This window comes from Alligator mississippiensis, chromosome 1 (genome assembly GCF_030867095.1).
Source record: "Alligator mississippiensis isolate rAllMis1 chromosome 1, rAllMis1, whole genome shotgun sequence".
In the NCBI taxonomy this organism is placed as follows: Eukaryota; Metazoa; Chordata; order Crocodylia; family Alligatoridae; genus Alligator; species Alligator mississippiensis.
The window spans coordinates 19,393,941-19,406,061 of record NC_081824.1 but is presented as its reverse complement, the minus strand read 5'-3'; the positions used below and the strand labels follow the sequence as shown (position 1 = coordinate 19,406,061).

General features: G+C 41.4%; 1 protein-coding gene across 3 annotated transcripts in view; it reads right to left on the bottom strand.

The window, feature by feature from the left end:
* The window catches only part of LDAH (lipid droplet associated hydrolase), a 212,529-nt gene that overhangs the window by 148,963 nt on the left and 51,445 nt on the right, over nucleotides 1-12,121 (bottom strand). For all 3 annotated transcript variants that reach the window (XM_059729282.1, XM_019481514.2, XM_019481521.2), the window contains exon 3: nucleotides 786-920. In XM_059729282.1, the coding sequence (XP_059585265.1) occupies nucleotides 786-920 (135 nt within the window). The remainder of the gene's footprint in view (nucleotides 1-785; nucleotides 921-12,121) is intronic.

Sequence of the window (12,121 nt, the reverse complement as noted above, 5' to 3'; positions counted from 1 at the left end):
CTTTCTGCTCCAAATAAAATAAACAGAAAGTTACATGAAAACTTTGCATAGTGTCATTTCATTAATTCTTTTTTTTTCCCTTTTTTCTTAGCTATCCATCAACAGTTTCCAGTGCTTAACTCCACAGTGCTATATGCTTACCAGCAAGTGCAGGCCCCATTGTACCAGAAGGCAGAAGCACAGGGAATTCTCTTCTCCCACGCCAAAGTGTTAATGTTTGGCTTAGAGTCTGACATTTGACCAGAATAATTAGTAGCAATTTGACAAAAAGGCCAACAGGTTTCAGGTTTCACTTTCAGCTTTGAAAATACAGAAGCTAATATAAAGGCTCAAAAGTTCAGGCGCAAATGCAGTCAGTAAAGAAAGCTATCCTAAGAGCCATCCTAATACTAAAACTTCTTCCAAGCTGGTGAAACCTATTACTGTTATGGAGCCTGACTGATTCCAGTGCTACTTCAACAGAGCTCCAAACATGTGCAAGGGTCTTGCGATGCTCAGACTGGGCTCTGCATTGGCTCCCCACCAACCCAGTGCCCAAGACCCTTGGTCTTCTTCCTTTATGGCTTCCCTCACAAGAGCCGAAGCAACCCACCCTCCTTGCTTTTACATCAGCCAACTCGCTTTCTTTCTCAGCACGCCCCTTCTTCAAAGTTGTTTTGTGGATCATTGGTGGGGAAATTCAAAGATGAAAAATACCATGTAAGGGCTAAGTGAGATTATTAATAGCTACATGTGTTGCAAGACAGTATTGCAGGGTAGGTGAGATCCAAATTACAGTACAGTACCTTCTGTCATTTCCATACCACTCGGGGGTTTACAGTGCCCCGCATGGCTCACTGCCCAAACTGGATACTGCTGGTTTAGTCCGCAATAAAGAGCCTGGATGAAGGTCCTGTAATAACCTGCCAATCCTGGGTTACCTAATAGAAGAAACACACAAATTTGCTCAGTGTTAACAATACAGCAATTGACACACTACAATGCAGTTCCATATAAACATTTCATTTTTTTGCTACTTATCCTACACCGACAAAGTATATTTTGATTATGTATGAGAATAATTCTTTGTGAAAAGCACACTCTACCCTTACAAAAGGAATACATTTTTTTCACCAAAGCTCAAATTGGCTGCCAGCTGGCCCACTGGCTTCTATTAATTGTATTTGAAAATTATCCCTAGAACGTATATAATAAATATCAAAATACAATAAAAGGAATTTGCTCAGAAGAATCTCAATGAGAGTTTATGAAAAAATAGCCCAACAATGGCTGTTCATTTCACCAATACATACCACACAGGTTCTGTTACTCTAATCTCTGCAATTCTTTACCACTTTAAAAACTGAATTAAATCACGTTGAGAGTTTGAAGGTCTTAGTGCAATAAACAATTATAAGATTTTTTAATCACATCTACCACAACAACTCATTAGATTATGCTAAATCCATTATGCACATAATGTTAACTTTGGCAATTCCTAATTTTTTATTACTTAATTTTGCAACCTTAGGTCATGTCCAGATGAGCACGGCCATGTGGTATGTGTCATTGCAGACGTTTCTGTGGCACCACATACTGCTCATTCAGCTGCTCTCCACTCTGCAAGGGAGCAGTGCAGGGGGGATTTTTGACCCATGGATATCCATGGATAAAAAAACCCCCAAAAACAGCTTGCATAAGAAAAAAGCAGAGCAGCGCATGCAGGGGCAATGCGCCAGGCTCTGGTTTTGAGCAGCGCTAGCCAGAGCCACACATTGGCTGCCGGCTAGGCTCTGAGCGGTGAGATTGCCACTGCTGCAGCCCCGGAAGGCCCCCAGAGCCCAGGTAAGGCTGCTGGGGCTAGCACAGTGCTGACCCCGGACTCCACTATCCCACACGGGGTAACCTGCCATGTGTCAGAAGGTGCATGGCACAGACATTCCCCAGGGACAACTAGCAGCGGCACAGGGAACATAAAATAAGCACCTTACTCCATGTTTACCAATTCCTTTTTTTCATGCTAAAGTGCCACTTAGTTCTCACTCAGTGATTGAAGTAAGTGAAGATTTCAGAGCATGAACAAATTAAAAGGCACCAAGTCCATCACACCTGAGATGTATCAGTTACTCTTCCTTCATTTGCATTTAAAGTACTCTCAGTTCAGATGCAAGCAACAGAACAAAGAGGGCAAAATTTGTCCCAGTTAAACTACATAGTACTATTAGAACCTAGTAGTGTGGATGCAAAGATAACACTATAAAAAGGTACAAGAAAGGGAGGAAAGCTGTACAGATATGCATGTCCTTTAAAACATTTCAAAAGAGCTGAAGTGCCCCAAAATACTCTCTCTTGAAATGAGGTATTATTTTTAAGCTCTTCACTTATTGTTATGTCTGCAAAGGGATGGGGGACTTAGGTCCTCCAGAATCCCACAATGCTCCACTCATCTTCCCTCCCTCCCGACAGCCTGCCAAACTGTCCAGCCACTAGATCTGTTCCTGGGACACAGCCACTCTGGCACTCAGGGCACTACTGCTCCCAGGGTGCTGCCAGCTCCTAAGAACTAGCACTGCTGCTACAGACCCTCATGTGCTCCCCCCATGGCAGACACCTACTGACACCTGCCCCCCTCCCCACCACCTCCACCATTACCAGTGCCAGGCTCTCCAGCTCCCAAATCCTCTGTCTCTCTGGTGAGAGGCACCCTCCACTCACACTCCATCCCCTTTAGGGGGAAACGGGGAGCAGTCACAGGCCACTGCAACCTCCTGTAGTGCCCCCTGGCTGGACAGCTGCAGCTGCAAGCTGTACTTACATCCCATTGCTAAAACGATCCCTCTGTAAAACATTCCCAGGCCTGTTTACACTTGGAAACATTTTAAATGTTACTTCTGTCCCTACCTGAAGTAGGCATCATAAAACCACTTGATGCCAATGACCCTTTGGGTAAACAGAAGCACAATACCTGAACCAGTCCAAGAATGTTACCAACTGGGAACTAGTTTGCAATCTTCTCAGTTTAAAAGTATCCACACATGCACTGCCAAGGGTTTTAATGAGAACAGTCATCTTTTGACTCATCTTTAAGCACTGCAATACTTAAATTGCCACTAAGGGGTGGCTGTGAACACTCAGCCCAGGATGCCTCCCAGTGGTGAGTACCCCAGTTTCCCAAGTATACCCCAAGCAGGACAGGAAGACCCTGATTGGCTGGGCACCAAGGGAGAGGAAGACATCAACTGCCTGCAAGGGTAATTTTCTGATCTTCCTTCTCACTAACATGGAGTTCAATTAAGAGCAAATGATTTCAATGCAGCTCATTCTTGCATGTTAACAAAACCTGTGTGGTGGTATCCTGACTGGGTTTCCCCAGGGGTATGGAGGTGAGGGGAGAGGAGAGAATTGGCTTGACCCTTGCTTCTGTATTTCTGGGAGCTAGGTGCTTTGGAGCTTCCCGAGCTTCCCTGGCCTTTAAAGAGCATTTTCTCCCAGGCCATCCATCAGCTTACTTCAGTTTTCTGGTACCTGACCCAGGCTGGTCCTATTACATGCTGATTTGGGTGTGCTAGCTAGTTGGGGAGGGGTCTACCTGAACCCCTGCTTCTCTCTTCCTAGGGAAGGGAGGGTGAGGTTAGATGTTCCAGATGCTCCTTAGAGCAGCCCAAGGTCTCTGGCTCAGGCTAAGGTCTTAAGAAGACTCTTTCTAGGGGTGGCCAGGCGTGGGAAGGTGCCTGGACCACTGCTTCTGGCTTCCTGGGGAGCTGGGTATTTTGGGGGCTGTCTATGGTCCCCATGGCATTTAAACTGCATTCTCCCTCAGGCTGCTTATCTGTTTCATTCCGTTTGTGGCAACCAAGCAGGTACTGATGCATCCCAGACTGATCTGGGGTGGGAGAAGGGTGGCTAAATGGGTAAAGGGAGCATCCCTGCTTCTGGGACCCCAAGGCTGTGGGTGCTCTGGGCAGTGCCCAATGTCTCTTTGTCAATTGCCACAAAAGGATGAAATTGACCAGTGGTTTTAGGGAAAATGCTGTTTAAAAGTTGCCTTTACCCACCTAGCCACACAGCCCCGGCCAAACTTGTATTTACTAGTCTGGGATGCCTCAAAGCCTGGTAAACTGCAATGCAATGAAACTGCCAAGCAGCTTGGCAGAAGGTACTGTTTAAAGCAGGGGTGGGCAAAATGTGGCCCAGGGGCCAGATGTGGTCCACCAGGCCATTTTATCCGGCCCAAGGGACCCCTAAAAAATGTAGAAAATATATAATTATCTTCCCTGGGCTGCCTGTCATGAGGCTCTCGATGGCTTGCCAAAATTCAGTAAGCAGCCCTCTGCCCAAAATAATTGCCCGCCCCTGGTTTAAAGGCTGCAGAGACACTGGGCAACCCTCTCCTCCACAGAGCATCTAGTGCCTTGGGACTCCTGAAGCAGGAATATCACCCTCTTCATACCTGACCACCTCCATTCAGCCCAAATCAGCCCAGGACAGCATGGACTGGCTCAAATACAGACAATATAGGTTGGAGCTTTTGTTTTTTGGCTACATAATAGAATAGCTAGTTGCCATACAGGGGTTGGAGAGGAAGGAATAGGGTGAGCAGCAGTGTTATATGGGATTCCTGGAGGTCCAGCCAGACACTAGTCATGGAAAGATTGCTATCCGCCTGTTACACCGAACAGGTTTAAGGAGGACCAGTTCAGAATAACAGCTGATTATCCAAGTATACTCCTGAACCAGTCCAGGAGATTTAAACTGTTCTAAATTGGCTGGCTTGGCTAGAAGCTTGTGCTTTAAACCACATCTAAAACGATATACTGTATGTGTTATGTCCACCTTAACTCTGTTCTCATCAGGAGTTGAATTAGGACTAATCAGAAAGTACAGTACTCTCCAAAAAGATGCTCCCCAATAAATACATTGAATGAGCTTCTTTCTTTGTGTATAAATGCATGGCTTGGGCTCTGCTTGATTATTTTTTAGGCTTAATGGTAAATTCTAATCTTAAAAACTGGATGTATTGTTACTAACTGTCCTGATTTGAAAAGTGGTGTAGTGCTCTTGTAGTTGTGATGGCCCAGAGAAAGTGCAAGAAGCAAGGGGTTTCTTGCTATCTTTTACAGGACCAGTTGGGAAAGTTGTTAGACAAGCTTTTGGGCGAAAAATATTTAGATCTTGGGAAAAAGCAAATATGGTCTAAACTAAAAAACAGATGGAACATTAACTTTGTGTAACTCCATTTTGTAAATAAAAATGGTTACTTGAAAAATGAGAAGGCGGCGATAAACCTGCAGAGAAGTTTAAATGATCATTTTCATTTATGTAATGAATAGCAATTCTGTTCATCGAGACTAGTTAAAAAAAAAAATGATGATGATATTTGTCACCAGGAATTGTGAGAAAAATAAGAATTTCTCATTCAAAAGGCAGTTGGATGCATATCTTGTTGGGATCATTTGACTCCAGCAGACTTCCTGACTATAGCAGGGGGCTGGATTCGATCTCATGAAGTTCCTTCCAGCCCCTAATGTCTATGAAATGGAGCTGAAACTAGTTGTGGTACCTACGTGCTAAGGTATTTCCCTTAGATTGTATCTGTTCTTCCTCTGACTTGAGGAAGGACATTTTTTGCACAGGAGTTTGTCCAACATCTTTCCCAACTATATAGTTAGTACAATAAATATATCATCAAGTACATCTTGCTTGTTTGATTTAAAACAACTGTGACAGTAACAGAATTAGTTATTTTTGTATTGTCAGTGCCTTGGTGTTCACTAATAAAATTACCAGGTAAACAGAAAGAAAACACTGCAGTACATATGATCAAGAAAGTACTACAAGGTTTTCATCAGTATTCAGGAAAAGTTAAATATGCCAAAAAAATGTTTAAAACATGGCCTAAAACAATGCCTAGGTTTTGCACAAAAAAACTGCAATGTAGGTTTCAAATTAAAAAAAAGTAACGTCTTAATTAAACAATATTTGTGAAAAAATTAAAATGTCAAAAATATTTTTGCATATTTTAGTATCACAGAAACATTTCAGGTCTATAAACACCTTGAAAATGTTTCATGTAGATAAGCAGAAAGATACTGAAATTGACTCTGGACAATAATTGATGCATTAACTAACAAAGCTCGTCTTTCAGCAAATTGGAAGATGAAAGTAGCTAACCAAAGATAGAATTTATCTTTGCTAGCACGTCTGGTCATTCTGCATTATACTTCAACCCTGAAATAAAATGCATCAAGGTGTTCTACGGTCAAGGGATCAAGTTATTCTAAAAGCAGGAAGTTGTTTTTTTTTTCCTTAAATGCGTTTTCAATATCCATTTCAGTTTCTTTTCTTTATTCATGTAAAAAGAGCAAAAGAGAATTAACTGCTGCCCTTCCCCTCAAAAAACCCCCAACCCTTACACTTCCAGAGCTTTTATGTATTCTTTCCCATCAGCAATCAGGGTAGCCAATATCTAAGTATTGAGTCCTCAGCTGAAGACAACTGAAAGTGAGAAGTGTTTACAAATCATTTGTCAGACGTTGTGTTAAATGCTGTATGTATTTCACAGCATCTGTGACTAATGACTTTGAGACGAAAGGAGATTTCTATCCTCTGATGAAAGGAACCTCTGCCCGATGTTTATTTTACAAAGGGAAATGAGATAAGATTGGTAAAAGCAAGCCAACCCCTCCCTCCACCGATTTATAAGCATCTGGTCAGGTTAAAAGACATACCATGTGGTCAGTTGTTAAGGGATGCTACTGCTCGGTCAAAACTCCTTAAAGACCCACTGCAATAAAATGAGCGTATACCAGCAGAAAGAACAGTTGCATGTAAAGGCTTTACCAACAAAGAATACTGTAGAGCAATTCCAGTGTTGAGTGATAGTGAATAAATGGCTTACTGATCTTTCAAGGTCCAAGTCACTAGAGGTACTCTGGATTTGCATGAGTAGAACTGAAAGCACAGGATTCATCTTCCTGCTTGAAAAATCTGGATCAGCAGGCCTTAAACATGGTATGAAATGGAACTTTCTTGACTGGCTATATAAGCTTAATATTTACAGTCCCCAACTACAATGGGGTTTACTGCACATTAGATTTCTTTTTGTCCCTAAATGTAAACACATGGATAACTTGGGAAAGGGAATAGATTTCAATGTGTTCAGTAGTTTAGGGCCCAAATATGCCATTTTAAGCATTCTTGTGAAGTACTGGTGCACCTGGAGTTCTGTGCCTAGTTTTGGAAATTATACTTCAAGACACTGACAAGTTAAAAAGTCTCAATAGAAAGCAACAAAAATGTTTAGTGATTTTGCACAAGAAAAGGTTGGAAGAACTGGGATAATATGGTATGAAGAAGAGACTACTGAGAAAAGACTTGATAACAGTCTTTAAAGGCCTGAAGGGTTGTGTTATAAGAAGGATGGTGATAATCTATTATCTTTGGCTATAGGGAACAGGACAAGAAATAATGGACTTACATTGTAACCAAGGAAATGTAGCTTGGATATTAGGAAGAACTCTCTCCCCATGCCAGTAGGTAAGCTTTGGAACAAATTACCCAGAGAGGTTGTGCAATCTCCATCCCTGGAAATTTTTAAAATCAGATTATACAAACACTTGGGAGAGAAAGTAATGATCCTGCCCTGAACAGAGAATTGGATAGGATGACTTCCTGAGGTCCCTTCCAGATCTTTTATACAATTAAATAAAATCAAAATGTTGCCCAACTTAATAACTGATTTTAATTTCATATATTGTGGGAGATGAGCCACCCACCTCATGATGATGACAAAATGGCCTTTGATCAATATACTAGAGTTCACACTTGTCCATTATAGGGATTTTTCAACAGCATCAAAACTATCCAGTCAATCTCAATGACTTTATCTTGGAAAACTACTGTTGAAAAGTAGAAAACTTACATGAACGCAATATATTGCATCAACTTTCACCATTTGAAGGGTCCTCAAGATACCTGAATCTCATATCATTCTTCAATCACTTCAGGGCAAATAAAGCATTCATGCATGCTACAGTCTCAAGTTGCAAAAACTTAATGTATAGGAAGAAGTACGCAATTAAGCAGATATCCTCCGCTATACTTTTACCTTCTGTGTATGTTTTATAAAAAAAATACTGATAAACATTGAATATAATTGAAAGAGATGCAAAGGAAAAATAAAATCAAAATTATACTTCTTATAATCTTGCCATACCAAAATAAAATATTTCAAGTGAAGACTAAGATTAAAAGAATAACCAAGAGAAAAATCCACAAAGTAACAGCACATAATGAAGGTCTTCATCATGACATTGAGCTTTATAGATCTACAGATTTTTTTTTTCCAACAGAAGGAATTATAGATTGTTCTGTCTGTATCTCATATGACACATGCCAAGAAAACTTCATTTGTTCACCCAACACTGAGCACAAAAGTATCCAGTTTGGATTTAAAGTAATCAAAAAGGCAATGCCACTATTTCCCTTGGTAGTTTGTTGCAAAAGTTAATCACCCTGACTGCTGAAAAAGTTGGGCTTTATTTCTCATTTAAATTTGTCTACTTCTGCTTTCAGACACAGATGCTTTTTATGCCTCTCTCCACCAACGTTAAAAAAAAAACACACAAAAAAAACCACTTTAAGAACCCAGTCGTTTATCCCCACTAATGCACTTGGTGACAGAGATACGACAGCTTCCACCAACTGGGCATTTGCCCCAACTTTTCATTGATAAACAGCAATGTTGCCATAAGTTGTTCCATTTCCTTTGGAAAGCAAACTGGATGCTTGTTTAAAAAAAATAAAACACAAAAGGAAAGACGTGACTAATATCCAAACCACTACACTTCCAAAAAAACAAGATATCTAGAGTCAGGAAGTCTGATATCAGATATGGCATCACCACCCAAGCCATTCACATCAACTTGAACCACATATTTTTATGATCAAATACAAATAAATAACCTTCAATTTAAATAGTCACAGCCCCTAAATACTCCGCATAGCAGTGGCAGAAAGCTTTCACTGGATCAACAAAACCCAAGCACCTTCAATTCTTGTGCTACAGAAAATTGTACAGATGCCCAAACATTAATTAGAATACTAACAGTAGTAGACAGACCCACTTTGAAAAAAATCCCTAGATTTACTGTTGGGGCAATCAACGTTCTGTAATCACCGTACCAAAAAGCTAGAACAGCGATACAGTTATGCTTGTAAAAAAAACCCAATACATAATTAAGTAGAACAGTGCACGTGACAAAATCCAGCATGCAGAAAAACACTATTTGATTACTCCAGAAAGGAGTGAACACAACTGGCTTCACAAAACTGTTCCCCAAAAATGTGGGCAACAAGATTAGTCCAGGGCGAGCACAAGAGTGAAACAAAAAAATAAAATAACCCTTCTAAACTGTTTTAGAAGGAACATACGCCTCTCTGCTTCCAACCTGTAATTTATGGGGATCAGGAAATTTTCCTGGGGATAAATTACTCCATAACTGCTAACTGTGAAGTTTCTTGAGCCCACTTCTGAAAAGGTTGCACCAGTCACCACTATAGACACTACTGTTGATGGTATAGCACAGGGCTGTCCAACTTCAGCGTCAGGGGCCACGTGTCCCATGGGCTGCATCAGTAGGGGTTGAACACCTGTGACCTGCACTAGGGTGAGGAGGGAGAAGAAGCCCAAAGACTCCAGCTAGTGTTGCAGAGCAGAATTCTGGGGGTTGCAACTTAACCCCTTGTGGGTCGCATCTGACCTGCAGGCTCCCAGGTGAACTAGTGTAGTGGGTTTTCACCCTCTGGTCCACAGATCTCTGGGGGTCTGCCGACTATACTTAAGGGGTCCATGGAAGAGAACTATGATCAATCAAAAGTACATGAATACCCACACTTACAATTCAAAGGGGTCTGCACCTCTGTTTGAAATTTTTTAGGGATCCACAAATGAAAATAGGTTTAAAAAAAATCACTGGTCCACTTTAGCACTGAGGTTTCTATGTGCACCAGCTATAAATCTATCTCAACTGCATTAGAGAAGTACAAACAGAGGATAAAGAATGGGATTATCTGAATAAATTGAGAGAGATACACAGACAATAATGGGTTTATAATAAACTTTGGAATTGCAAAATTTAAAAGAGTACCACATGTTTAATTTTAGACACATCCAACTTCGAGAATTAAATGTATTTGCAACATTTTAATGATAATTTCTAACAGCAAAATCAAAATGCAAAATCATTTTTTTCTGAACAAGCAACTATTAATTAAAAGGTTCAATCCTGAGGAACACATCAGACCAACTCGGAGATCACTGCTATGACATCTATTCTAACTGTCCCCTGACAGAACTGCCCATATTTTCTAATTCCAGTCTGAAGAATCAAGAATCAAAACTGAAAGATTCTTGCTCAAAGAAACTAATTTATCTTTGGCTCAAGCCCTAGCACAGAAGAAGATGCAAGTTCTTTATACGACTTCTTCTTTGTCATGTCTCTAATTCAACCTCTCTATACAGTCTGTTCCCAATATTCTGCACAGGTCACTGCTTCTGGTGTTCGTGTTGCCAGATTGTGGGGGGTGCATTGTGGTGCTACATCTCAAGTCATCTCAAGGGCATCTAAAGAGATGATCCATGGTTTGTTTCTCCTGAAAAATACATTGGTTGGTTACATAGAGACCCCATGATTTCACAAGAAAGTTGCATCTGCTAAGACCCACTCTCGATCTGTTCAGGCTCCGCCATTTGTAACTGGAACCAGACGCTAACTCCTCACTGGGGGTAACTCCTCACCAGTTCCATTCAACAGCTTTGTCTCCTAGTTTCTCCAATTCTTTTTGTGCTGTAGGTTTTAGCTGATTCCAGCAATGTGGTCAATGTTATGGTAGAGGACAAAAAGCTATTTCTCAATGAGAGGCCAAGGTGCACCAGTTGATGTCTGTATAGCAGGTGTCAGTCGTCTGACTCTTGTACCTTACAGTCAATGTCGCCTGGTACTTTCCTCCTGATCTAAAGAAGTACTATGCCTGATAGTGCGTGTAGGCAGGGAACGGGGGTGGGTTTAGGCAGCCTGTTACAATTCTGCATATATCATTTAGGCCGATGTCAATATGTTTACTGTGATTTGAGCATCCCCAGGTGGTGCAGGCCTATTCACCCACAGAGAAACAAAGTGCTAAGGCAGTGATGCATAGGGGAATGGATGTGCTCCCCACTTGGAATTTGTTAGTTTAGGCAGAACGTTGTTTTCTGTGTTGACCTTGGCTTCTGGTAACTAATATGTGCTTTTGTAACTAAGCATACAGTCCAGTGTTACCCCTGCGTAGACTGGGTGTTTCTGATGTTTGAGACTCTGGTCACCCCGGTGACATTCAGGTGTTGTTTCACATCCCAGTTCCTTAGATGGAAAGAACAAATTTGGGTTTTGCTAGGGCTGGGTTTGAGTTAATTATTTAGGTAATAAACTGACATCTCGTTCAGTGCCATCTCCAGGACATTCTCTTTGTCCCCAAAATTCTTCTGCTGTGTGGCAATGCAGAGATTGTCAGCATAGCTGAAACGCTGACATTTGGCAGGAAGTGGCTGATTGTTAATGTAGATGTTAAATAAAAGTAGGGTGAACACACTGCCTTGTGGTAAGCCATTCTTCTGGGAGCACCATCTGCTTTTTTGTAGACCATATTGCACGTTACGCTTAAAACATATTAGCTGTACTTAAAACATGCACATTAGTGTATTCAAACAAAAAAACTGTGCTATGTACAATGGTATTGGAGCAAAGTTAAACCTTTTCATGGGAGAAGTATCTCTAAATCATATTAAGTAGTGTGTGTTCAACTACTGTCAGACTGCCCAGTGGACATAATGCAAGTTCAAGATTCTGGTGCAGTGTGGGGGCTGGAACCAACAACTGGATGCAAGTGTTGTGGTGGATATAGTCTTTCTGGACTTTAGGAAGGCCTTCGACACGGTCTCTCACCCCATTCTCATTAAAAAACTAAGAGACTGTGGTGTCAATGCCTACACAGTCAGATGGATCACTAACTGGCTGGAGGGCCACCCAGAGCGTGGTGGTGGATGGGTCTTATTCGACTTGGAGGGATGTGGGCAGTCAGGTTCCACAGGGCTCGGTCCTCG